The 27,964-nt window shown below is 39.7% G+C and overlaps 1 protein-coding gene across 8 annotated transcripts in view; it reads right to left on the bottom strand.

Moving 5' to 3' along the window:
• KRBOX5 (KRAB box domain containing 5) overlaps positions 1 to 27,434 on the bottom strand; it is a 43,487-nt gene extending 16,053 nt beyond the window's left edge. Inside the window, exons 1-3 of one of the 8 annotated variants that reach the window (XM_015442496.4) lie at positions 27,172 to 27,434; positions 18,023 to 18,149; positions 17,422 to 17,517 (exon numbers count right to left, since the gene is read on the bottom strand). In XM_015442496.4, the coding sequence (XP_015297982.2) occupies positions 17,422 to 17,517; positions 18,023 to 18,056 (130 nt within the window). In that variant the 5' untranslated portion in view covers positions 18,057 to 18,149; positions 27,172 to 27,434. Of the gene's footprint in view, positions 1 to 17,421; positions 17,518 to 18,022; positions 18,150 to 26,963 lie in introns of all 8 variants that reach the window. The other 7 variants (XM_015442495.4, XM_015442494.4, XM_045382437.3 and 4 more) reach the window with 7 other exon arrangements.
• Positions 27,435 to 27,964: the final 530 nt, after the last annotated feature.

Raw genomic sequence — 27,964 nt, 5'->3', positions numbered from 1 at the left:
GATGGGCTGAAATAAAGGGATGGGCTATGGCTAGTTATCTGCAGCAGGAGCGTGTCCTTAAGGCACAGATCGCTTATGCTATTGTTTGTGGTTTAAGAACGTCTTTAAAGCAGTTTTCTGCCCTGGGTGGGCCAGGTGTTCCTTGCCCCGATTCCGGTAAACCCACAACCTTCAGCGTGGACATCATGGCCATCACAAACATGTCACAGTGCTGCAGAGATTTTGTTTATGGTCAGTTTTGGAGCCAGTTTATAGCCAGATTTGGAGGCCTGTTCCCAAAAGGCCAATTTACTCATAATGGGAATTCTAAAACACAAAGAGAGAGAAAAGAGTAGAAACTTTATTTGAAGAAACGATGGCTGAGAATTTTCCAAATTTGAGGGAGAAAATGGCCTAAAATTTAATGAAACTCTACCAACTCTAACTAGTAGCAACACAAAGAGACCCACAACAAGACACATTATAATCAGAGATTCAAAAGTTACAAACAAAGAGAATTTAGAAGCCAGAAAAAAAAAACAAACAAACTGTGACTTGGCATATGCAAGGCCCATTCCTAGGATGACCAGCAAATGTCTCAGCAAACAATCTCACAGGTCAGAAAGTTGAAGAATGATATAGTCAAAGTGCTGAAAAATGACAACTACCAATCAAGAAAATGTTTTCTGCCAAAACTATCCTTTAAAAATTTTGAAATAAGGAATATTCAAAATCAACAAAAGCTGAATGAATTCATATCTACTAGATCTTTTCTAAAAGAACTGCTAAGTAGAGGCAGTTTTTCACACTGAAAAATAAAACGACAGTGAGTAGTAACACAAAATTATATAAAAATATAAAGTATTCTGATAACAGTAATTATATACACAAATAAAATATTCTGTATTATAATGATGGTGCATAGAATACTTTTAATTCTGCTATCGATTTGAAAAGTCAAACACTTTAAAATAACCATAAATCTGTTCTAATGGATTCACAATATAAAGTGATATAATTTGTGATATCAATAAAATACAATGGAGAGTTCATAAAGAGGCAGGATTTTTATACACAATTAAGGTTAGCAGCTTGAGGTAAACTGTTAAAACTTATAGATGTTTCACATAGTATCTATGGTAACCATAAAGCAAATACCTATAATAGATACACAGAGAGAAGTGGGAAAGGAATTAAAACATGTCACTACAAAAATCAACAAAACACTAAGGAAGATAGCAAGAGAGGAAAACAGGACTAAAATAGATACAAGACCTAAAACAAAAAAGTGAACAAAATGCAATAGTGAGTCATTCCCTTTCAGTAATTACTTTCCATATAAATGAATAAATTCAAAAGACATAATTTGGCTGAATAAATTCAAGAAAAAAGATCCAACTCAATGCTTTCTACTGAAGGCCAACTTTAGATCTAAGAATGTACATAAGCTGAACATGAAAGAATGGAAAAAAAAAATGCCAAAAGTAAAATACTGTCATATTAGTTAAAATACATGTTACATCAAAACATGTTACAAGAGACAAGAAAGAGCATTATGTAATTATAAAAGTGTTTATTGTCCAGGAAGCTATAATAAATATTAACATATACGCACCTAACATTACACCGCTCAAATATATACAGCAACTAGCAAACTTTTACAGAATTGAAGCAATAAATAGCCAGCAGTACAATAGCAGTAGGAGACTTTCATACTCCACTTTCAGTAACGGAAAGAATAAAAGAGACGAAAGATCAGTAAGGAAATAGAGGACTTGAACAACACTATAGACCATTAGACCTAACAGTCATATACAGAACTAACCATTCAACAGCAGAATACACAATATCCGTAATCATACATGGCACACTATCACTGATAGACAACCTGTTAAGCTGCAAAAAAAGTCTTACCAAATTTAAGCAGATGACAATAACACAAAGCATCACTTCTTACTACAACAGAATAAAACTAGAAGAACAGAAAGAAAAATGGCATGTCCAAGAATATGTGGAAACTAAACTCTCAAACATACTCTTGTTCAAAATTTTGAAGATAACACTGTTAAGATGTCAATACTACCTAAAGTGATCTACAGATTCAACGTACTCTCCATCAAAATATTAATGGAACTTTTTGCACAGTATTAAAATAATCTGAAATGTCTATGGAATCTCAAGAGACCACAGATGGATAAACAATCTTCCACAGATGGATAAACAATCTTGGGAAAGAAAAACAAAGAGGCATCATACTTTCGGATTTCAAAATATACTACAAAGCTATTGTACTCAAAACAGTGTGCTACTGACATAAAGATAAAAAGATGAAACAGATTGAAGAATCCAGAAATAAATGCTCGTGTATATAGTAAACTTATATTCAACAAAGGTTCCAAGAATTCACAATGAGAAAAGGGACAGTCTCTTCAGCAAATAGGATTGGGAATACTGGAAATCCACAGGGGAAAAAATAAAGTTGGACCTTACCTTGCACATTTACAAACATGAACTCAAAATGGACGGACTTATTTTTCATAGCTACTGTAACTCGCATTTTCTATTTTCTTTTTCAGATGGTTTTCCATCAGCACACAGAGATGCCACTGATATTTCTATGCTGATTTTGTATCCTGCGATTTTACAGAACTTGTTTATTAGTTCTAACAGCTGTTTGGTGTCATGTTTATGTTTTTATTATATACAAGGTCATACTGTCTGTAAACAAGGACGATTTCATTTTTCCATTCCAATTTGGATGCCTTTTATTTCTTTCTCTTGACTAATTACTCTGGCTAGGACTTCTAGTACTATCTTGAATAGGAGTGGTGAAAATGGGTATCCTTATCATGTTACAGATCTCAGAGAAAAAGCTTTCATCTTTTCCCTGTTTGGTATATTAACACTGGTTTGTCATATTTATTGTGTTGAGATACATACCTTCTATACATAATTTGCATAGCGTTTTCACTATAAAGTTAAAGTTTGTTAAATACTTTTTTGTGCATACAAATAACTACAAAAAATTAAATACCCAGCAATAAACTTAAATTAAAAAGTGAAAAATTTCTATACTGAAAATCATAAAACATGGATGAAAAAATGCAATACATGTGAATAGATGAAAATATACTGTGTTTATATATTGGAAGAATATTATTAAAATGGGCCGGGCACAGTGGCTCATGCCTGTAATCCCAGCACTTTGGGAAGCTGAGACGGGTGGATCACCTGAGGTCAGAAGTTCAAGACCAGCCTGGCCAATATGGTGAAACCCCGTCTCTACCAAAAAACTATAAAAATTAGCTGGATGTGGTGGTGGGTGCCTGTAATCCCAGCTACTTGGGAGGCTGAGGCAGGAGAATCATTTGAATCCAGGAAGCGGAGGTTGCAGTGAGCCAAAATCGTGCCATTGCACTCCAACCTGGATGACAAGAGCAAGACTTGGTCTTAAAAAAAAAAAAGAATATTATTAAAAGGGGCATGCTACCCAAAGTGACCTATAGATTTAATGCAATTTCTATCAGAATACCAATGACATTCTTCAAAAAAATAGGGAAAAAAAAAAAACTAAATGTACATGGAACCACAAAATACCCTGAATAGCCAAAGCAATGCTGAGCAAAAGGAACAAGGCTCAAGGCATCACACTACCTGACTTCAAAATGTACTACAAAGCTGCAGTACCCCAAACAGCATTATACTGGCATGAAAACAAACACATAGACCAATATGCCCAATGAGTCCGTAAATAAATTCATGCACCTAAAGCTGACTGATTTTCAACAAAGATGTCAAGAACACACTTTGCGGAAAAGATAATCTCTTTAATAAATGGTATAGGAAATATTGAGTATCCATATGCAGAAGAGTAAGACTAGACCCCTAACTCTCATCACATACAAAAACCAACTCAAAATGGATTATAGACTTAAACGTAATGCCCTAAACTATGAAACTATTAGATGAAAGCAGGGCAAATACTCTACAACATTGGACTCAGAAAGACTTCAAAGCCAAGGCAACCTAAGCAAAAATAGGCAAATGAGATTACATCAACCTAAAAGACTTTTGCATATGAAATGACATAACATAGCGAAGAGACAATGTAGACAATAGGAGAAAATATTCGCAAACAATACATAATGACAAGAGGTTAATATCAAGTATATAAGAAATTTGAACTCTGAAAATGAAACAAACATACAATTCAATTTAAAACCGTGCCACAGACCTTCATAGACATTAGTGAAAAGAAGACATACAAATGCCCAAAAGGTACATAAAAAGATGCTCAACATCACTAATTATCAAGGGAATGCAAATATAAACCACAATGAGATACCACCACACTCTAGCTAAAATGACTATAATCAAAAAGACAAAAAATATAACTTAAACAAGTATTGGAGAGGATGTGAAGAAAAAGGAACACATATATACTGTTGATGGGACTGTAAAGTGGTATGGCCACTATAGAAGAGTATGGAGGTTCCTGAAAAATTAAAAACAGAGCTGTCACATGATTTAGCAATTCTACTATTGGGTAATATACCCAAAAGAAAGGAAATCAATGTGTCAAAAACACAGCTGCTTTCCCATGTTTACTGCAGCACTCTTTCTAATAGCCAAGATATGAAATCAATCCAAATGTACAGGAAGAGATAAATGGATAAAGAAAATGTGGTGTAAATGCACAATGAAATATTATTCAGCCATTAAAAAAAGAATAAAATCTTGTCCTTTGCAATAACATGGATGAACCATGAGATATTATGTTAAGTGAACAGGCTATATACAGAAAGATAAACCCTTCATGGTCTTACTCAAATGAGTAACAAGAAAAAGAAAGAAAGAAAGAGAGAAAGAGAGAGAGAGAGAGACAAAGAAAGAGAAGAGAAGAGAAAGGGTGGGTGGGCAGGGCACAGTGGCTCACACCTCTAATCCCAGCACTTCGGGAGGCCAAGTCGGGGATCATTTTAGTTCAAGAGTTCAAGACCAGCCTGGCCAATATGGTGAAACCCCGTCTCTACTAAAAATACAAAAACTTAGCTGGGCATGGTGGCACGTGCCTGTAATCCCAGCTGCTCGGGAGGCTGAGGCAGGAGAATAGCTTGAACCCAGGAGGCAGAGGTTGCAGTCAGCTGAGATCACGCCACTGCACTCCATCCTGGGTGACAGAGCTAGACTCTGTCTAAATGGAAAAAAAGTTGATATAAGCAGAGAGTATAACAGTGGTTACCAGAGACCGAAGGGGGAGGAATAGAAAGAGGTTAACAGGTATAAAGTTACAATTACATAGGAGAAATAAGTTCTGGTGTTCTATTACACAGTATGATAACAATGGTTAATAGAAGGGTATTGCATATTACAAAATAGCTAGAAAAGGCCAGTCACAGTGTTGCATTTCTACAATCTCTGCACTTTGGAAGGCTGAAGCAGGAGGACCACTTAAGGTCAGGAGTTCAAGGCCAGCCTAGACAATGTAGTGAGACCCTATCTCTGCAAAAATTTTTAAAAATTAGCCAGCCATGTTGGCACATGCCTGTAGTCCTAGCTACTTGGGGAGCTGAGGCAGGAGGATCACTTGAACCCAAGAGTTTGAAGTTATGGTGAACTACAATTGTGCCACTGTACTTCAGTCTGGGTGACAGAGTGAGATCCTGTCTCTACAAACATTAAAATTTAAACAAAAAAAAAAAACAGCTAGAAGAGAAACTTGAATGTTCTCACCACAAAGAATTATACATGAGGTTATGCACTAAACACTCTGATGTGATCATTATATAACACACACATATATATAAAATTGTACCCCATAAATATGTACAATTAACATTGTATCAATTGAAAAAGTGAACTAAAACTTAAACATAAAACCTATAAATATAAAACTCCTAGAAGAATACAAAAGGGGAAATACAAATACAAAAGGGGAAAGCTTGGGCATGAAAATTGGTCTTGGCAATGATTTTTTGGATATAATATCAAAGGATGAGGCAACAAAATGCAAGAACATACACATGGTACTATATCCGTGTATCCAAAATATTCCAAACATATTCAAAACAGAACATGGAATAGATGTTTGCACACCCATGTACCCTGCAGCATTACTCCCAAAAGACAATACCTGGAAGCAATCAAAATGTCCCTTATTGGATGAGCCGATTAAACAAATGTGGCACACGTACACAACAGAACATTATTGAGCCTTAAAAATCAGAGACATTTCGACAAGTAGTATAATACGGACAAACTTTGAGGACATTACGTCAGGTGAAATAAGATAGTTCAAAAGAAAGAGATGCTGTTTGATTACACCTATATAAAGTATCTACAGTAGCCAAACTCATAGAAACATTAAGCAGAATGGTGCTCTTCAGGAGCTGGAGAGAAGTGTGGAAAGGACAATTTGTAGTTTAATGGGTATTCACTTTGACTTCTGTAAGATAAAAATGATCTACAAACCTCTTGTAAAACAATATGACTATACTTAACACTAATAAACTGTACACTTAAAAATGTTTGAGATGACAATTGTTATGTTTTCACCATAAAAAATTTGACTACCTAAAAGAGATAGTCATCAAATGTTTCAAAAATCAGCTTCAAAGAACAAAAGTGTTCCTCTCACATAATTATATAGATCCAAACAACGGATTGTGAATTTAAGATTATTTCCAGCCGGGCGCGGTGGCTCACGCCTGTAATCCCACTACTTTGGGAGGCCATGGTGGGAGGATCATGAGGTCGGGAGGATCACAAGGTCAGGAGATGGAGACCATTCTGGCTAACACAGGGAAACCTCGTCTCTACTAAAACTATAAAAAATTAGCCCGGCGTGGTGGCGGGTGCCTGTAGTCCCAGCTACTCGGGAGGCCGTGGCAGGAGAATGGCGTGAATCTGCGAGGCGGAGCTTGCAGTGAGCTGAGATTGCGCCACTGCACTCCAGCCTGGGCGACAGAGCTAGACTCCGTCTCAAAAAAAAAAAAAAAAGGTTATTTCCTTAACTACTCATCTAGACAGAATAAAGCAATCATTAACAGCTGAGAAAAAAATATATACAAGATAAGTCATGAACAAAGTAGAGGCAATATTTATACAGGTGAAAAACACATAGATTTTTAAATAAGCAACAGACATACAGCTAATTCATATATAAATTAAACATCATATTGTCTTAAAGTCTTACAGAGTTGAAAATTATCATCCAACTCATAATATCAAAGTTACAAACAAAAATACAATTAACTGATCTAAGGAAACATATATGAAAAAAACACAATCATATAGAATAACAAGAACAAGAGAAATTTTAGTGCATAAAATAATGAATACAACATAGTCTATTAATAATAATCCTTTAGATATTTGCAATTATCAACTGTGTGCACCCATGAAGAAAAGGCATTTTGAATCATTGCCATTCAATGAATGGCAGTAAAATGTCACAGAAAATGCATTATAATCACCAATAATTAGCTCTAATGAGAAAATTTTAATGAGTAAATATTTAAAAGACACTAGGAAAATTTCTTTATCATGTTATCAATATATTGGTGCTATTCTTACACAAAATATAATGGCTATAATAAAGTCTTTAGAAGCTAAGAAAAGCTTTATATTTCCAAATCAAGGAACAACATAAATGTTGCAAAATACGGTGAGAATTGCTAAAATATAATGTCAGTATTTGGAATTAAATTATACATCAGTTAAATATAAAATGGATATCAATCTTAATAATTCTTTTTTGCTTGCAGTAAACTTAAACTTACAATCAAACATATTAAAAAATATGTGGGCCGGGCGCGGTGGCTCACGCCTGTAATCCCAGCACTTTGGGAGGCCGAGGCGGGCGGATCTCAAGGTCAGGAGATCGAGACCACGGTGAAACCCCGTCTCTACTAAAAATACAAAAAATTAGCCGGGCGCGGTTCTGGGCGCCTGTAGTCCCAGCTACTCGGGAGGCTGAGGCAGGAGAATGGCGTGAACCCGGGAGGCGGAGCCTGCAGTGAGCCGAGATCGCGCCACTGCACTCCAGCCTGGGCTGGGTGACAGAGCGAGACTACGTCTCAAAAAAAAAAAAAAAAAAAAATATGTGGTGCCCACTAGTAATCTAATTTACATCTTACACAATGTGTACATTCGAGTATTTTGTTTCAGAATTTTTGAATCCAAAAATCACAAATTTGATACATTTTCAAGAGTGAAACATATAGGATTAGAAAAATAAGCAAGATGACAGACTAGGAGGCCCCCATGCATATTTCTCACAACATAATGTGGCAGCCGTGCCAAACACAACTGCCTTTATGGGAGCTTTGTGATCCAGGTGAGAATTTCTCATGCCCAGCTGGAGTCCAAGATCAAGGAGGACAATTTGAGGACAAGTCCTTCACTGAAGGGTAGGCTTTTTGATTATGGTTCTGGACACACAACAAAAAAATTGCCATATCCCACTGTAGATTTAGCTATAGCTCATTTGGCCTTGGTCCTGCCACTCAAAAAATCTTCCAAGAATCCAGGAGGATTCATTCCCACCTGAGATTCAGGTGACAGGCCTGAAGATCCCGGTCCTGTCTGTGGCCCCTGAATAAGGCAAAATCCATCTCCATCACCTCTCAGTCATGGTCTGGAAAAAGTTCTGTCCACACAGGGACCCTCAGGAAAAAACATCCATCTGTGCCTCTGGATGTAGAACTGCCAACATTGACTGGAATGGGAATCCTGAAGTGGCACTGAAACTTTGCTCCAGTTTCATGCAGCCACAGGTCAGGAAATTTGCTCAACCTGGGACCTGCCTGAAAGCACACATCTGTGCCCCTGGAGCTAGACTTGCTGACATTAGTCTCACTGTGAATCTTAAAGCAGCCCTGTAAGTTTGGCTCTACTTTCTGTCAGCCAGGGTCTGGGAGCAGTTCTGCTCAATGAGAAACCTAGAAGGAGACAAGCCGTGGGCCCAGGGCCCATATCCTGTAGCAGCCCTATGAATCAGTTCCAGACCCATTCAGCTGTGATCAGGGGTCAGTCATGTCTATCAGTGACTTGTTCAATGACTGGACGAAAACACTCCCAGAGACTCAGCAGGAGCCACACCTGTCTACATCTATTCTATCAGCACCCTGACTCTGCAGAAACAACCGCAACTCCTTATCTAAGAACCAGCCACAATGCTCAAGATCCTGAAGAAAGTTGTCTTCTTAGAGAACAGACAGGATCCATGACTATCTATGTCCTGCTAATAGGTCTGTCAACCATATAATCCACTGCAGACCCAGTAGCAGTCATGTGACATGGCTCCAACACACTCAACTGCAATCTTAGTCAAAATCTCATCAGCTCAGGGTCCGAAAGAAGAAAACATTTATTTCCCAAAACTAGTCTATAATGACTGGAAGAGATGTTTGCTCCTTCACATTCAGGGAAATAAACATAAGGCTACACAGATTATGAAGAATCAGGCAAACCACCACCACCACCACCAAAGGAAACTAAAAAGCCGTAGTAATCATCTCCAAAGAAATGGAGATCTGAAAGTTGGGTAACGAAGAATTCAAAATAATCATCTTAAAGAATTTCAGTGAGATGCAAAAGAACACAGATAGATAACTAAAAAGTTTTATAATACAATATTTGAACAAAATGAGACTTTTAATAGAGAAATAGAAACCATTAAAAAGAACCAAACAGAAATCTTGGCACTAAAGTGAACAATGGAAGAACTGAAAAAATGTAACAGTTTTAACAAGAGACTCAATCATGAAAAAAAAAAAATCAGCAAACTCAAAGACAGGTCATTTGAAAGTAATCAATTAGAAAAAAAATGAAAGTGAGAAGGAACATATAGGCTGTATACCATAAAGTGAACAAATATACACATTTTAGGATTTTCAGAAGAAAGAAAGAGGAAAAAAAGATTATTTAAATATATAATGTCTTAAAATTCCCCAAATCTGGAAAAGGATATGAACAACCAGTTTCATAAAGCTCAAAATAACTGCGGCAAGAAGAACCTAATGAAGATTCCTTTGGGACATATTATAATTAAATTCAAAGACAAAGGCAAAATTCAAAGACAAAGCAAGAATCATGAAAGCAGCATGAGATAAGAGATTATTCACATACAAGGGAAACTTTATGATGTTATCAGTAGATTTTTCAGCAGAAACCTTACAGGCCAAATAGGAGTTATACCATATATTCAAAGTGCTGAAAGAAGGAAAATTTTAAAAAAAGACAACTAAGAAGGCTATATACAACAAAGCATCTTTTAGAAATGAGAGAGATGAAGACATTTCAAGACCCCTCCCCCAAAAAAAATGTTAAGGGAATTTATCACCACTAGACCTGTCTAGAAATGCTAAAGGACTAAAGGGAATTACTCAAGTTGAAATGATGAAATGCTAACTAAATATGAAAGCATTAAAACTACTAATATCACTGGAAATGGTAAATAATGAAATTCAGAATATTCAAATATTGTAATGGTGGGTACATTTATCACTTTTAATTCTAGTATAAGAACTATAAAACAAAAGTATTTTTAAGAAGTATAGCTTTGATAATTTAATGAATACACAATATAAGAAGTTTTAAAATGTGTGAAGGAGAGGAAAACTGTAGAGTTTTCTATGTATAAAAGTTGAATTATTATCATCTTAAATTAGACTGTTATATGATGTTTATGTAAGTCTTATAACCACTGGGGAAAAAAACTGTAGTAGATACATACAATAAAAAGAGAAAGTAATCAAAGTATATAAAAACAACAAAAATAAGACAAAAAATTAACAAAACCAAAGGGAAGACAGCATAAGAGGAGAAAAGAAACAAATGAAGTATAAAATAGAAAACAAAATTACAATAGTTACCTATCAATAATTACATATAAAGAGATTAAATTATCCAATAAACAGACACTGATATAGACTGAATGTCACTTGCAAAATTTAGTTTAAAATTTAATAGCCACTGTGACAGAATTAAGAAGTGGGACTTTTAAGAAGTGATTAGGCCATGAGAGCTCTGCCTGTAATGAATGTATTAATGTCCTTATCACAGCAGTGGGTTAGTCATCACAAGTGTGCATTTGTTATATGCTCTCTCCCCGTCATGCCTTTGGCTATGTTATTATGCAGCATAAAGGTCTTCACCAGATGCCAGTGTCATGTTCTCTGCCTTCCCTGCCTTCAGAATCATAAGCTAAATTAACTTGTATTCTTTATAAATCACCCATTTCCTTATAAAATACCCTGTGATATTCTGATATAGCAGTCACAAAACAAATTTAAAACAGACAAGAGAGTGGCTGAATGGATTTTTAAAAATCCAGTGACAAGATGCTTACAAGAGACTCACTTTTGATTTAAGGACAAACATAGGCTAAAAGTGAAAGAACTGGAAAGGATATTCCATACAAATGATAAACAAAAGAGTGCAGGCAGGGGTAGTTATATTTACATTAGATAAAACAGACTGACAAAATCTGTCACAAGAGACAAAGGAGTTAACTATATAATAATAGAGAGGTTAATTTGTCCAGAGGATAGAACAATTAAATAGATATATGCACAGAAAACCAAACACCGCATGTTCTCACTCATAGGTGGGAACTGAACAATGAGATCACTTGGACTCGGGAAGGGGAATATCACACACCAGGGCCTATCATGGGGAGGGGGGAGGGGGGAGGGATTGCATTGAGAGTTATACCTGATGTAAATGATGAGTTGATGGGTGCTGACGAGTTGATGGGTGCAGCACACCAACATGGCACAAGTATACATATGTAACAAACCTGCACGTTATGCACATGTACCCTAGAACTTAAAGTATAATAATAAATAAATAAATAGATAGATAGATAGATATATGCACCCAACACTGGAATACCTAAATATATAAAGCAAACATTAAGAGAACTGGAAAGAGAAATATACAGAAATACAATAAAAGAAAATGTTAGTATCCTACTTAAAATGGATAGATCACTCAAGCACAAAATTAAGAAAACAGTGCACTATAACACTACAGACTAAATATACATATATATCCCACCCAACAATATGAGAATACACATTCTTCTAAGAATACATGAAATATTCTCCAGGATAGATCACATGTTAAACCAAAAGTAAAAAACAGTAAGTCTTTTCAAATTTATAAAGATTAAAATTATATCAAGATTTTTTTCTGATTGTACTGATATAAAACTAAAAATCAATAGCAGAAAGAAAATTGGAAACTCACAGATATGTAAATATTAAACAACACACTCCGGAAAAATCAATGGGTTAAAGAAGAAATCAAAAGAAAAATCTAAACATATCCTGAGACAAATGAAATTGGAAACACAAGAAACCAAAACTTGTGTGATGCAATCAAAACAGTTCTAATACAGAAGTTTATAAAAATAAAGTTCTACATTAAGAAAAAAAAAAAAAGGCCGGGCACCGTGGCTCACGCCTGTAATCCCAACATTTTGGGAGGCCGAGGCGGGTGGATCACAAGGTCAGGAGATCGAGACCATCCTGGCTAACACGGTGAAACCCCATCTCTACTAAAAATACAAAAAAATTAGCCGGGCGTGGTGGTGAGCACCTGTAGTCCCAGCTACTCGGGAGGCTAAGGCAGGAGAATGGCGTGAACCTGGGAGGCAGAGCTTGCAGTGAGCCAAGATCGCACCACTGCACTCCAGCCTGGGTGACAGAGTGAGACTCCGTCTTAAAAAAGAAAAAAAAGAAAAAAAGAACAAAAAAGATGTTGAATAAGCAATCTAACTCAATTCCTCAAGAAACTTGAACAAGAACAAAATAATCCCAATCCCAATGTTAGCAAAATTATGGAAATAATAAGAATTAGAACGAAAAGAGACTAAATAAAGACTAGAAAGACAATAGAAAACATCAAAGAAACTGAGTTGAGTTTTTCAAAGAAAACAAAATTGAGAAACTTTTGGCCAGATTAAACAAAGGAACAAAAAGAGAGAGGACTCAAAAAATTACAAATGGGCTGTGTGCACTTGCTCATGCTTGTAATCCCAGCGCTTTGGGAGCCCAGGAGTTGGAGACCAGCCTTGGCAACATGGCGAAACCCCTCTCTCCAAAAAGTACAAAAATTAGCTGAGCATGGTGGTATGCACCGATAGTCCCAGCTACTTGGGAGATGGGAGAATCACCTGAGCCTGGGAGGATGAGGCTGCAGTGAGTCATGATCATGCCACTGCACTTTGGCCTGGGCATCCAAGTGTGACCCTGTCTCAAATAAATAAATAAATACATAATGAGTCATGACAATTGACAACACACAAATACAAAGAATAATAAGAGACTACTATGAACAATCATATGACAACAAATTGGATAACTCAGAAGAAATAGATTCTTAGTAATGAATGACTCACCAAGATTAAATCACAAAGAAACAGAAATACTGAACAGACCAATAATAAGAAAGGAGATTGAAGCAGTTATAAAAAATCCAGTGAGAAAAAGCCTATGACCAAATGACTTCATGGGTGCATGGCATCACACATTTAAAGATGAATTAATGTCCATCCTTCTCAAATTCTTCCAAAAAATTGAAGGGAAAAAACACTGCCCCTTAGTTTGCATGTAATGAAAAGTGGGTATACAAGTACACGACTGCAGAACTGCTCCTCTCAGCACACTGCCTACAGGGGAGCCTCACTCCACAGGAGCAGTCATAGAGCTGCAACACTGCCAGCTCAATAAAGCTGTTTTCTTCTACCACTACCTTGCATTTGAATTCTTCCTAAGTGAAGCTATGAACCTTCCCAGGATAAGCCCCAATCTGGGGGCTCACCTGCCCTGCAACAAGAGCAATTAGGTAAGAAAAAGAAATAAAAGGCACTCACATCAGCAACAAAGAATTATAATTCTCTCTGCTTGCAGATTAGGTGATTTTATATACAGAAAATCCTGAAGAGTATACAAAAAGAGTTAGAGCTAATAAACTCATTCAGTAAAGCTGAGGTCACAAAATTAACATACAAAAATCAGTTGCATTTCTATATACTAACAATAAACGATCTGAGAAAAAAAGTTAAGCAAACAATCCAATTTATAATAGCATCAAAAAGTATAAAATTATTATGACTCCATTTAATAAAGGAGGTAAAAGATCTGCTTATTAAAATCCGTAAGACACTGATGAATGTAATTGAAAAAGACACAAATAAATGGAAAGATAGCCCTTGTTCATGGACTGGAAAAATTAATACTGATAAAATGTCCACACTACACAAAGTGATATACAGATACAAAGTAATCCCTATTAAAATTCCAATGTCAGTTTTCACAGAAATAAAAATAACTTCTAAAATTTATTTTATTTTATATATATTTTTTGAGACAGAGTCTCGCTGTTGCTCAGGCTGGAGTGCAGTGGCGTGCTCTTGGCTCACTGCAACCTCCACCTCCTGGGTTCAAGCAATTCTCTTGCCTCAGCCTTCTCAACAGCTGAGACTACAGGTATGCGCCACCACACCTGGCTAATTTTTGTAATTTTAGTAGAGACAGGGTTTCACCATGTTGGCCAGGCTGGTCTTAAACTCCTGGCCTCAAGTGATCCACCTGCTTCGGTCTCCCGAAGTGCTGGGATTACAGGTGTGAGCCACCACATCTGGCCTTCAAATTTCTACAAAACCACAAATGACCCCAAATAGCCAACACAATCATAAGAAATAAGAATGAAGGTAAAGGCATCACACGTCTTCATTCCAAGCTATTACAAAGCTATACCAATAGTGAGTATTATATTGACCTAAAAAGACACATAGACCAATGGAACAGAACAAGGAAACTAAAAATAACCCCATGTGTATACAGTTAGCAATCTTTGACAAGGGCACCAAGATACACAAAGGGAAAAGTATGGTCTCTTCAATAAATTATACTGGAAAAGGTGGATATTTATGAGCAAAAGGATGAAATTGAACATTTATACCATATACAAAAATGAACTCAAAAAGAATTAACACTTAAATGTAAAACCAGAAATTGTGTAACTTTTAGAAGAAACACAGGGAACAAACTTTTCGACATCAGCCTTGGTACTGAATTTTTAGATTTCACACCAAAAAAGCACAACCAACAAAATCAAAAAACAAAAACAAGTGGGACTACATCAAACTAAAAAGCTTCTGCACAGCAAAGGAAACAAAGAACAACATGAAAAGGCAACCTAAGGACTGACCTAAGGACTAGGAGAAAATATATCTGATAAGAGTTTCATATCCAAAATATGTAAGAATCTCACACAACTCAATTGCCAGTAAAAGTAAATCTGACTTAAAAGGACCTGACTAGAAATTTTTCCAGGGATGACATAAAAGTAGTAAACAGGTTTAAGAAAAGGTACTCAACATAATTAATCATCAGGGAAATGCACATCAAACCTCAATGAGCCATCACCTCACATTTACAGAGATACCACAATGAGATATCAAATCATGAAATATCACCTCATACTGTTAGAATACCTATTATCAAAGAGAAAAGAGACCACAAATGGTGACAGTGTAGAGAAAAGAAAACGTTGTACACCGTTGGTGGAAATGTAAATTGATCCAGCCATTATGGGAAAAAGCATGGAGGCTCCTCAAAAAATTAAAAATAGAAGTACCATATGAACCTCTAATCCTACTTCTAAGTATATACCTAAAAGAAATACAATCTGGCAGGAGCAGTGGCTCACACCTGTAATCACAGCACTTTGGGAGGCCGAGGCAGGCAGATCACTTGAGGCCAGGAATTCAAGACCAAACTGGCCAACATGGCGAAACCTCGTCTCTACTAAAAATACAAAAAAATTAGCCAGACGGGGTGGCACAAGCAGGTAATCCCAGCTACTCGGGCAGCTGAGGCAGCAAAATCGCTTCAACCTGGGAAGTAGAGGTTGTAGTGAGCCAAGATGGCACCACTGCACTCCAGCCTGGGCAACAAAGTGAGACTCCATCTCAAAAATAAATAAATAAATAAATAAATAAATAAAATAAAATCAGTTAAAGAGATATGTGCACCCCTATGTTCATAGCTGATTATTCACAATATATAGTGGAATATTATTCAGCATAATGAAGAAGGTAATCCTGCCATTTCTGACAACATGGATGAATGAACCAGGTAGACACTATGGTAACTGAGTAAGAGAAATACAAATACTGTATAATATCAGTTATTTGTGGAATCTAAAAAAAGTTGAGCTCATAGAAGTAAAGTATAGAATGGGTCCCAACAGCTGACAGGTGGTAAAACTGGGGAGATACTGGTCAAAGAGTACAAACTTTCATTTAAAAGATAAATTCTGGGGATCTAATGTACAGCATTGTGAATATAGTTTACAATACTCATATATATTTAAGATTTGCTAACACAGTAGATCTTTAATGTTCTCTCCACAAAAAACCTGGCAACTGTGAGATGATTAATATGTTAATTAATTTCATTGTATTAATCAATACACACTGTATACATAGATAAAATCAAATGATCAGGATGCACCTCTCAAATATATATAATTTACAAGTGTGGGGAAAAAATCCACATGAAAGAAGGAAGGAAAAGAAAAAAGAAAAGGAAAAGAAAGAAAACAAACATAAAGAACACATTCTCATTAAGCTTCCCGCTTAACCAGACAAAATTATAAAATGTTATGAATATATAAGGTAAGAGTTGAAAGTTTACTATATACTGAACAATGTTCTCAGCTCCCCATAGACATTTATTTACTTAAGAATTCTACATAGTATTATATTAAATGATTTTAAATCTGTGGAATTTGTGCATACAGATATTATATTTCTAATCTTAGTTTAGACTAGGAAAGATGAAAAGTTGAAGTGAAATACAGGATCAGATTTTTTTTTATATTTAGGAAGATGTTTTGCACTGTGATGAATTACTGAGTCTCAATTTTTGTAGGATCATCTTGGAAACCACCATAGGATTAGAAATTAATATACCAGAAAATATGTGGCATCTATCCACAGAATTCCTGGGACTTTTGAAAAAAATCCTACTGTCCATCACTCATCTCACACATTTCTGACATGACGCAAAACCAGAACTTTAAAAGGGGTTCCAAATAGAGGTAGAAACATGCCCAGACTTTCCCAGAGCCCCCAAATCAATGCAAGGGCAGTCAGATCACACAGGCCCTCATAGGCCAAGGGGAGCACTTTGGCTGTCACTGTGAATATGATGGTGGATCACAGAAGGGGAAGGAGAATCATCAGATAATTTAAGAACATGAGACAGAAGATGTCCCTCTGTGACAGCAAGAGAAAGAAATAAACCCAGGTGTCTCAAAAATCATTTCCATTGGAGAACTTCCCAATCCACACTCCAAGGTCTGGTTCTTTCTTGACCGCTGGACCTCTCACTCATGTCATCTACTTCATCTGCTCCCACCTACCTGGCTGGATGGCTACTGTCTGCTCACTCTTCACATTCCAGGGCTCTTTCCTTTGCTCCAAAAAGGTGATCAGGTCCGGCTTAGAGACAGCGAGACCTGTTTTATTAGAAAAAGTCACATGACTCTTGCTGGGAGTTCTTTAATTGCCAGCTCAGTAGGATACTCAGTAAAGAGGGAACATTATAGAGGATCCTAGAAAATTACTTCCCCAAACACTGTTTCCTGTCAGCTTCTTTACAATATTTAGGAAGCATTTTAAACAAAGGAATCCTGAGCTTCACTTCCAAGTATGACTAAATCAAAAATAAGGAGAAGGAATTGGATTTTAAAGTGTGGGCAATCATAGTTTATGTCACTCCATTTCTAGAATCACCACTAAACTACAGTGAAGCTTCGACATCATCTTAAGAAAGAAGGCAAATGTCAAGATCAAACATTAGGAAGTCTTTTCTATAACAAACCCACAATTTTTTTTTTCCTGGAAGCAGGAACCTGAATTCATTCATATAAAGCATAAGCTCCCAAGTGACATTCTACAAAGGACAGAAATAAAATCCTTAGTTATTAGATGTTAGATATTCCAAAGGCAAGTTATCCTCACCCAGAGAGACCAGGTTTCTGTAGTTCTCTAACATCACATCCCCATATAAAAGCTTCTGATCTGAGTCCAGGTGTTCCCACTCCTCCTGAGAGAATTCTATGGCAACATCCCTGAATGTCAACAGTCCCTGAAATAAAAATAAATAGCACATTGACCATTTGGCCATGGGCAGAGTTCATCATTTGACAAACCAAGATGAAATAAGAGAGCTAAGAAAACTGACTCTGATTTATATGAGTGACCTGAAATATTCAATAAGACACTTTCAAACATAATAATATTTTCTAATGTATTCTCTAACTCTGTGGAAAGAGAATGATATAAGATCCACAAAACCAGTGTAGACATTATGCCTATATAGAATACAGAGTATAAAACTAAGGCATCAAGGCCAGGTGCGGTGGCTCATACCTGTAATCTCAGCACTTTGGGATGCTGAGGTGGGTGGATCACCTGAAGTTCGAGACTAGCCTGGTCAACATGATGAAACCCTATCTCTACTAAAAATACAAAACATTAGCTGGGCGTGGTGGCACAAGCCTATAATCCCAGCTACTCAGGAACCCGAGGCAGGAGAATCGCTTGAACCAGGAGGCGGAGGTTGCAGTGAGCCAAGATTGCGCCACTGAACTCCAGCCTGAGCAACAAGAGCAAAATTCCGTCTCAAAAAACAAAAACAAACAAAAAACTAAGGCATCAACATAGGAATATACACTTTTGAGTCTATATTTACATCATCCACAATCAGTTGTGTATAATTCTCAGGTGGAAAAGTCATGGTGACTTAGAGGCATACTTCTCAAATTGTATTGTATTCAACAATAAACTGCAGAACTGGTTCAAATGCAGATTCTGATTCAGGAGATTTGGGGCTGGGGCTGGGGCTGTGTTTCTGCATTTTTAACAAGCTCATCAGTGATGCCAATGCCTCAGGTCCAGAGGCCACACTTCTGAACAGCAGAGAGGTAGAACACTGAGGGAAGAATGCAGGGATGATGTGGAATTGAGAGTTTTATGAAATTTACAGGTTATAACATAATAGCAAGAATAGTAGAATCCTTTTTGAACATTTACTATTTCCTAGATGTCATCCTAGCAGTTTTTCATGTATTGATAAAACCATAAAAATAATCTATGTGAGAAATAATACTATTCTTCCTCTTTAATAAAAATGTTTTGCTAATGCTTTCCCTGTCTCAAGCCTGAAAAAAAAATTTTTGCCAAATATCTAGTATATAATAGAGCTTACTTTATTTTTTATTTATTTATATTTATTTATATTTATTTATTATTTTACCCCAGTATCTAACTTAGAATTCATTTCAAAGGGACATAACAGGCCAATATGCAGAGATAAGTATAAAAGAATGTTCAGAGCAGGTGTCACAACTGAGAAGATGATGAAAACAGGAAGGCAGCAACACAAAACTAATCAAATGATGTTTATGTCATATACACACACACACATAGAAATGGTAACTATACATACATGAAAAGTGACAGAACATTTTTTAATTAAGAAATATTTTAAGTTGTGTTAAAACTATAAAACTCTTTATGGATGATGCCTTTTTCTGTTTTTTAACAAACTATGAAGACTAATATATACAATGATATAAACTAAAATAAAGAGCTTCTGTTTCTGAGTCTAGTTTTTTTCCCCCAAGTTTTTGTTTTATTTATTCTAAGTGCTGTGTTATATTTTAGAGTATTAAGACAGTAGATATATTAATTATATGTTAATTGTTGTTATCTTTCTCTGAAAATACAGAGAATAAAGGAGTGTATGCTTGTGAAATTAGTAAATTAAAAAGGAAACCTACAGAAGTGAGGCTTGTTTCAGAACTTCCAGTTTCAAAAACCAGTATTTACAGTCAACAAACGTGAGAGCCTTCACTCTCCAAAGCAACCCACAAGCAAAGGGAAACTAAAAAGCAATGGGAGTCTCTGGATTAAACGAGATGGTTTATATGCATCACTCAGTAAATCCTCCCTCCTAGATACTCATTAACAACAAAGAGAAAAATAACTAGTGAAGGAATCCGGCAGAGAGCACCCGAACCAGAGGAATGAAGTTAGCATCAGCTGTAATGAGATGAACCGGTATCAGTGCTGACGCACAGATGGACCCATAATCATTATTGTGATATCAGTGGGGGAAAAAAGTAAATCATGATCCGAGTATAATAATAAAATCTGTGGAGGAACATACAGGTGGCCATATTTCTTCAAACTGGCCATGTGACCCTACTTAGAAGCCTGGGCTGAGAACCACTCAGCTAAGCATTCCTCTCAAGTTTCAATATGCATACACATCATTTGGTATTCTGGGGCCTGTGCTAAGTACTGCGATTCTGCAGGTTTGGAAAAGTTCCATGAATCGGCTTAAGACCCATTATCATTAGCACACAGCTAGAGGAAGCGGGCACAGCACAGAGTCCTTTACACCCAATACTCGAATCACAACGCAAATACTTTTCATTCACAGCGAGGACCACCAACCACTGTCCTGAAAAATCACATCCTTTGCCAGCCATTTAAAGTCTACAGAGGCTGGAGAGTACGGTAACATCTAAGTCAGCATTTGGAAAACAGCATGGATACATGCATGAAAGCAGTGTTTACTGAGCTTGTACTATGTGCTCACAGTATGCACTGTGCTAGCAACATCACATGGTGTGAGTTAAGCCACATAAACCCCTGGGATGTGAGTCCTGAGTATCCCATAATTCCCTGCAAGATTTAGATGATGGCCCAGCCTTTCTCTCTCTTCTTCTGTTTCCCTGTCACTACAAAAGCTAACTATAGACAGATGGGATGGATACGGAAAAGAAGGCTGAAGTTTAGTTCATAAGGATTTCTCACTGTAGTCTTTACATTGACTTTGTTACTACTTGCGGAGCAACTACTGGACCTGCAGGAATGGAAAAAAGGTTGCCAGGTGGGATGTCTCTAGAAGCACTGTTTCAATGAAGAAAAAAATTCAGGCCCCCATATTGTCCTTTGCTCCCATTTAACTGCTTTTGGGTTTGGGGAAATTGTGAGCACTGGCTCTGGAGAACCAGCAAGAGCAACCACTCAGGAGTCTGATCTCCAACAAACAGTTCTGTGAAGGTAGGCTCCCAGGTGGAGCCAGACCTGAACCAAGCTCAGAAGAGGGTGGATTTGGGCAGGGTTAGGGTAGACCAAGGCAAGGGGCACGGGGCAGGCCCTAGGCTTCCCATCTCTATCTTGCTGATGTAAGTCCTGTCTTTCCTAAGCCTGACTCCCAGAGTTTTTCTGATTTTAACTGTTTGTTTCATCCTTAACTATTTTGTAAATCCATTAACAAGCAATTTAGTCAAAACATGTAGGGCCTTCTGGGAAATTATGTTAAAAACCAAATCAAGAGAAAATCGATAGAAATAATAACAACTCTTCTGTCCATGGATGGCACTTTGGGTGGTGACATCAGAACTCACAATGTCAACATAAGGGCAGTGTCCCAAATCAAGCCCAAGTTCCCCATATACCTCCGTGCTTGCACAGGACCACATGATGCTGAATTTGGCCATTATCCACCTGCTCTAGACTGAAAGTTCCTGGATGGTAGGGACTATGGCTGCTACAAGTGTTGATCTAATGGCCATATGAAATGGAAGCAATTGGTTTACCTATCAGTATGAGTCTCCAGAACTCCTCTTTGTTCTTCGTCCACATAGTAGAACACTGGAGCAACTCCCATTTGGATACCAAATAAACAGATTCCTTCTGAGAGTGGAGGAACAAATCCTGGATAATACATTCCTTTCCCTCTGAGATGGAAAGAAATTAGACCCTGTTGTCAGCCTGACCTCAGTCTGCACAGGACATCACCAAATGTCTCAAGGTGCTGGTGAGGGAGTCCCTGGTGATCTTGTGCTCAGGCCCCAATAGTGATTTGGGCAGGACAGACTCAGGCCGACTCTGTGGGGCCAGGATACAAAGTGGAACTGCCCCAGTGGAGCCACAGATTCTGGAGCCAGGCATAATATTACCTATACCTGATCAGCTAACTCTTGGGTACAAGAAAGGGCAAGATTACCCTATTCTAGTAACGCAGCTCACAGGTAGCTGTAGTTTTATTCATGGCTCTGGACAGTGGTGGCCCTGCCCTCCCTTCGCTAAGATGCTGCTTTACACTAACAGATTCTGCCACCATATTCTGCTTAGACCAGAAGGCCCTCACAGAACTGCAGCAGCTCACTGGACAAGATCTGGAAAACTTGAAGGACCCCACACAAAAAGTAGGGCTTTACAAGGTCTACGTCAATCTCTCGTAATGCAGAAACTGTCCGCTGGATTTTCTATACATCCTCAGTGCAAAGTCTGGCCCTGTCTTGTGGATCCCAGGTGGAGACCAGCCTTTATGTGCAGACCCCAGACGGAATCAACCTGGCTCTGCATTCTTGGGTGTTGCTGTGAAGAGAGGAAAACTAGAGGAGACAGCCCCTCAGGAAGGCTGCTGTCACACATCCTAGAGAACCCCAGGACCTGGGTTCAACTTTTGGGGCTGCAGATTTAGGTGTTGGAGGGGCAGGGAAGTGGCATGCACCCTCCGCACATTCATGGGCATTTGGGCAAGAGGATGAAGGGAATGTTGAGATTCTCAGGCCTACTCCATGTATGTGTATGTGCCTGGTTGGTTTCCAGTCCCCATGGTCTCTAAATCAGTTTCAGGTCTGAAGATGCCAGGGGCATGACAGAGCCGGAATGGCTAACTGATGCCCTGTGAACTTACTTCTGTAGAAATCTGGCCAACTGTTCTAGAAGGGATTAAAGATTCCAAATAAGCAGAGAGACCATTCTGCCTGCAGATTTTTGGGGCAATGGGCACTTTGCTGCACAACTGTGGGTTGTGACGGGAAGTCTTCGAGGGAACGTCGCCTCTAGAGTGAGGCCTGCGGCACCTTACACGTCTCAGTGTTTGGGAAATACAATTAAAAACAGAATCATCAGAAAAACAATGCACAATGGTAGAAAAGAAAGAAAACTGTTTTATGACACAATCAGACCAAATGTGAAGGACATTACATGCAATCTGCTAAGAGACTGGAAAAACAGTCACTCATGACTCACCATTAGTCCTCAATAGAAGACCCGACAGCACCATTTGTCAGATAGAGTGCATCCTAAATTCACCTGGGAACTGGGAGGCCATCTGTGTTTTTTAATTGGCCTTATTTTTCCTTAAATAAGGACAAATAAACTTCATGTCTTCGTGACAGGTAGATTTGCAACTTGGAGCCAGGGGCCTGAAGGCAGATGCCTGCTCTCCTAGAGAAACTGTGAGATATGGCTCGATCTTCTTTGCTACCTATATTTCAAATCAATGATTCCCAGTTCCTAGAGAAAGAATGTCCCGAATCAAAAAGACTGACGGCCAGGCACAGTGGCTCACGCCTGAAATCCCAGCACTTTGGGAGGCTGAGGCAGGCAGATCACCTGAAGTCAGGAGTTTGAGACCAGCCTGGACAACATGGTGAAACGCCATCTCTACTAAAAACACAAAAACTAGCCCTGCGTGGTGGCAGGCACCTATAATCCCAGCTACTTGGGAGGCTAGGCGGGAGAATCACTTGAATCCAAGAGGCACCACTGCACTCCAGCCTGGTCGACACAGCAAGACTCCAAAAACAACAACAACAACAAAGATTGACAAGAGACAAAAGATCTGTTTAGCTGTTACAATGATTTAGATATACTTCCAAAAGGCAGAAAAAAATTTACATATAAAACTCTCTAAAGTAAATGATTCAAGAAAAGGAAGGAGAGAAACATGTCTTCCCTTATTTTCAAGAAGGGTTAAGTCATATATTTTTAATTTGTACTTGTTCTCACAACTGCAAGATCTAGGGCCACAATCTTGAATTCATGGACATCTGAATTCCAGCAGGCGCTGGATTCAGGCACCTGAGGATTGGGCTTGGACACGCCGCGTGCACGTAAAAAAGGGTTTGTGGATCAGGCATGGTGGCTCACACCTGCAATCCCAGCACTTTGGGAGGCGGGTGGATCACTTGAGCCCAGGAGTTTGTGACGAGCCTGGGCAATATAGTGAGACTCTCCCTGTCTCTACAAAAATTACAAAAATTAGCCAGGTGTCAGGGGGCACACGCCTCTAGTCCCAGCGATTTGGGAGTCTGAGGTGGGAGGATCACCTGAACCCAGGGAAGTCAAGGTTGCATGATCATGCCACTGCACTCCAGCCTGGGCGACAGAGTGAGACCCTGTCAGGGTCTGTGGGGAAGTTAAAAGGCAGAAAGGAAGGTGCTACTAAGAACTCTCGAGTAGGGGGCAGTGCAAAATTGGTGGAAGGACTGGTTTGTGCTACAGATACTGGCCTAGACGGGGCTCTGACTTATTCCTGTGTGCATGCAGGCAGATGAGACTATGATTGGGTGGTCCACAAGCCTAGGTTGATGGAGGGACTAGGTTGCTGCTGCAGTTTCAGGGTCTGGGGACAAGGATGAGCCAGGAGTCCTTTAGGCACTTGTATGGGAATTTTGGCAGGAAACTCTGGGAGCAAAGGTGCTACGGGCACAATTCCTGAGGGTCAAGTCTTGTCCTGAAAGGGGTGTGGCCACGTCAGTGCCTAGTGGGTGTGTTCAGAGTGGGTGGGAATTATATGGTAGCAGCACAGTGGGGGCGGGGTCTGTTCTCAGAACTTCTACCCTTTCTATCCTCAGTCGCCTCTCTCCCTGGGAGGAGATGTGCAATAACAGGACAATGTGTAGGGTGACACCCTGTGTGCAGGAGAATAGAGCCTCCCTTCCAGGAGACACCCAGAGTCTCTCTCCAGCCCAGGTCCCTGTGCTATCTTTTTTCCGACAATAAATGTGTGGAGTTTGCTGAACACCAGCCAATTCTCCAACACCAACTGGTTGTCCAACAACTCAGTTCTGACACCACCCAGAGGCAGCACAGACCCCACAAGTTCAGACTTCAGTGCCACAACACTGCCCCCTCTACAGATGTCAGTCACAATTCCCCAGGGTCCATCTATACTTCTGAGCTACTGCCTGAAAGTTAGGGCCTCCCATAATACGCTACTCAAGTTCATTCATTTTATACAAGGACTCACAGAACTCAGCAAAGACTGTAATTGCACTGGCCAGTTTATTATAAAACATACAACTCAGCCTAATGGAAGAGATGTGTAGGGCAAGAGAAAGGAGTGGGGAAAAGATGGGGTTGGTAGTTAACCCTGGGAAGCAGCTGTGATGAAAGAAATCCCCCTTTCTTTGTGTTCTGCAAGAGCAGCTTACTGCAAAGAATCCTCTTCCCGTTATGACTTAGTAGATGTTCCCTGTTTTAGGTATCACAAAGCCACAGACTCTCCTGTTTCATTTTTTTCCCCCCTCATAAGCAATTAAATAAAGAGTTTTGTCTTCCGTGATCAAAACAAAATATGTGTTAACCAAGCTTGCTGAAGTTTCTCCCCTTCTCCAGGTCCCTGAGCTTTGTCCCACCCACAGCCTGAGCCAACATTCAACCCCTCTTTATGCCCCTCCCAAGAACAGGCCGACTTCAGGGTGAAACATTCTCTGATCAGGGATCTGATTTTGCCCCAGAGTCGTGCCCTTCCCCTCCCACCTTTAATCATGTTTGCTCCTCCCTATGAAAGAAAGGCCTTTTCTGCTTCAACTGTGAGATCCACAAATATCTTACAGTTGGTGCTTTCCTCCTCTTGCCATACTCCTTTAGAATTAAGGAACTTCTTACCTATATCCAGATGTTTTATTTGACCAAGTCAAGAAACAGCTCCAGGACACTAACAATTCCACCCTCAGAAAGAGCTTCCCAGTCTCCCTTCCAGCCCAACCTCCACCACATCAGCCTGTGAATCCCCTGCTTTCCAGAACTCTGCAGCTTCTCCCAGTACAAAGGGCTCCCTCCACGGCTGCTGTAAACCTCAGGGACACCTGAAGGGGGCGCTCCCCAAGAAGAACTAACTGGGCCTTCAATGACCTCCTTTTGCAGGCTCAAGTAAGACTGAGGTCTTCTATGCCTTGTCAGGGTTATTCCACAGGCCCGCTTCTCACTTCACAGGCTCTGTCTCTCAGGTCCATCAAGGTGGGGTGCCTTCTTCCCATCTCATCAGCTCTCCACAAGCATCCAGCGAGCTCTAAAACCTACCCCAGGATAGCAAACGTCAGGCCTTCTTCCACTCTCCTGGCACTGCACGCCTTCTGGGGAGTGCTGCCAATCCTACTTCAAGTGAAGGGACAGGGGCAGGTGCCCAGCCAGTTAGATGTTCAGTGACCTAACAGGTTTCAGGAAAACAGCATAAATCACTCAAACACCGTTTTTATAGAAAGGAAGGAAACGGTAAGGCACTTACAGTTTATACTTCAACAGGTAAGGCCACAATACCTCTTTCGGGCACGAAACATGTCATTTAATTATTTCCATAACAGCAGATAATTTAGTATCTGTGAACACTTCTAGGAGGTGCCAAGTTCTGTCTCATAAAATCTGGCATTAAACTCGGACATCCAGTTAGCAGTAGAATATGGAACAGAGATACCCACTGTCACAAATCCTCCACTGCAAAAGAGAGGCCCTGACGTTTTAATGAATGTTTGTAATTGACCAATTAATCCAGCACACTTTCTGTGGAAATGTATTCGTTTTCTACAGCCATAGTGGAAGAGAGATTGCCCGTTTCTTGTCCCCAGCAGCATTTCCAAGCTAAGCCCTGGGATTCTGAAATCGCCGCTTCAGAGGACCCTAAACCACAAACCACGGCGGCAGGCTTCCCATTTCACCAATCGCTGTTTGCCCAAATAAACCCTTCCACGCTTTAAGGGTAAGTCCCTTTAATTTGTAAGAGGAAAAAGGAGACTGGAACACCATGGGGCACAGTATCTTCCCACACACGAATCACACACCGACCCGGGGTTTCCCCTGAGACCCTCACGTTTTCACCGCACAATCTGAGGAGACGCGGGGCTGCAGCACAGAGCTGCCCAAAGACGGCTCCTGCCAGGGCCAGGTCGCTCTGCGGCGTCGGGACCGGACAGGACGCACGGGGTCCCGGCTGCCGACCCGGCCGCCATCTTGCGGCGGAGGAAACCAAGGGCCGAGTTGCGCCCGCGGGGACCCGGGGCCCACACCACGGAGCTGACCTTGGGGAGGCCCGGGTGCCCCCAAAGCGGGTTCCCGCCGCTTCCGACCGCCCCTCTCACTCCTCTGGGGACCCCCGACCTGGCACATTCACCATTTCCCAGCTTCCGGGATGTCCTGGCGTCTTAGCTACGGAGCTCCCAGTGCCTGCAGGTCACAGAGCAACAGAGGTTCCGTCTATTCTCAGAACGCGAAGCTGCCTGGGCCTCCCAGGTGGAAGGACTCGGAACCCTGGTGAAGAGACCCAGCTCTCACTGCAGTCAACAAAGGCCCCCGCCAAATCCCAGAAGCAGCCCCTGGTCTCCGGCTGCTCCCGATTGGACGATTTCCACTCCAACGCCACTGATTGGGTAAAGCTCCAGGCCTCGCCCCCTCATTAGTTCTGTTTTTGAATGGGAGACAGGCATTGAGGTGGGGCCGCCTGCTGAGAGTATTACAGCTAATTTAAGGGGTGAGCTGGGACTTGAAATGCACTTGCTTTCCCGTACCTGGTTTTGCTTGTATAAGGCATCTTATTATCTAATTAGGTTTAAGAAGGAGGGCATTTGGACACCTTTAAAACAACTTTTTAACCGTTCTAATAACACAAGAAAGACCTTCATCCCATCCCTTAGCCCCTCTCATCGCACGGTACCCCACTGCTCAGGACATAACTGTGGGACTGCAGAGGGAACTGCTGGGGTTTTGGGGAGCACGCAGGAGGCTTCAATGGCCAAGGTAATGGAGGCTTCCCTTGGCTGTCACTTAAAATCTCGGGGTCAGGGAAACTAATGGACATGAGGATTGTATTTTTTT

The sequence above is a fragment of the Macaca fascicularis genome, chromosome 20 (assembly GCF_037993035.2).
Source record: "Macaca fascicularis isolate 582-1 chromosome 20, T2T-MFA8v1.1".
Lineage (NCBI taxonomy): Eukaryota > Metazoa > Chordata > Mammalia > Primates > Cercopithecidae > Macaca > Macaca fascicularis.
This window is presented reverse-complemented; position numbering and strand designations above follow the sequence as displayed.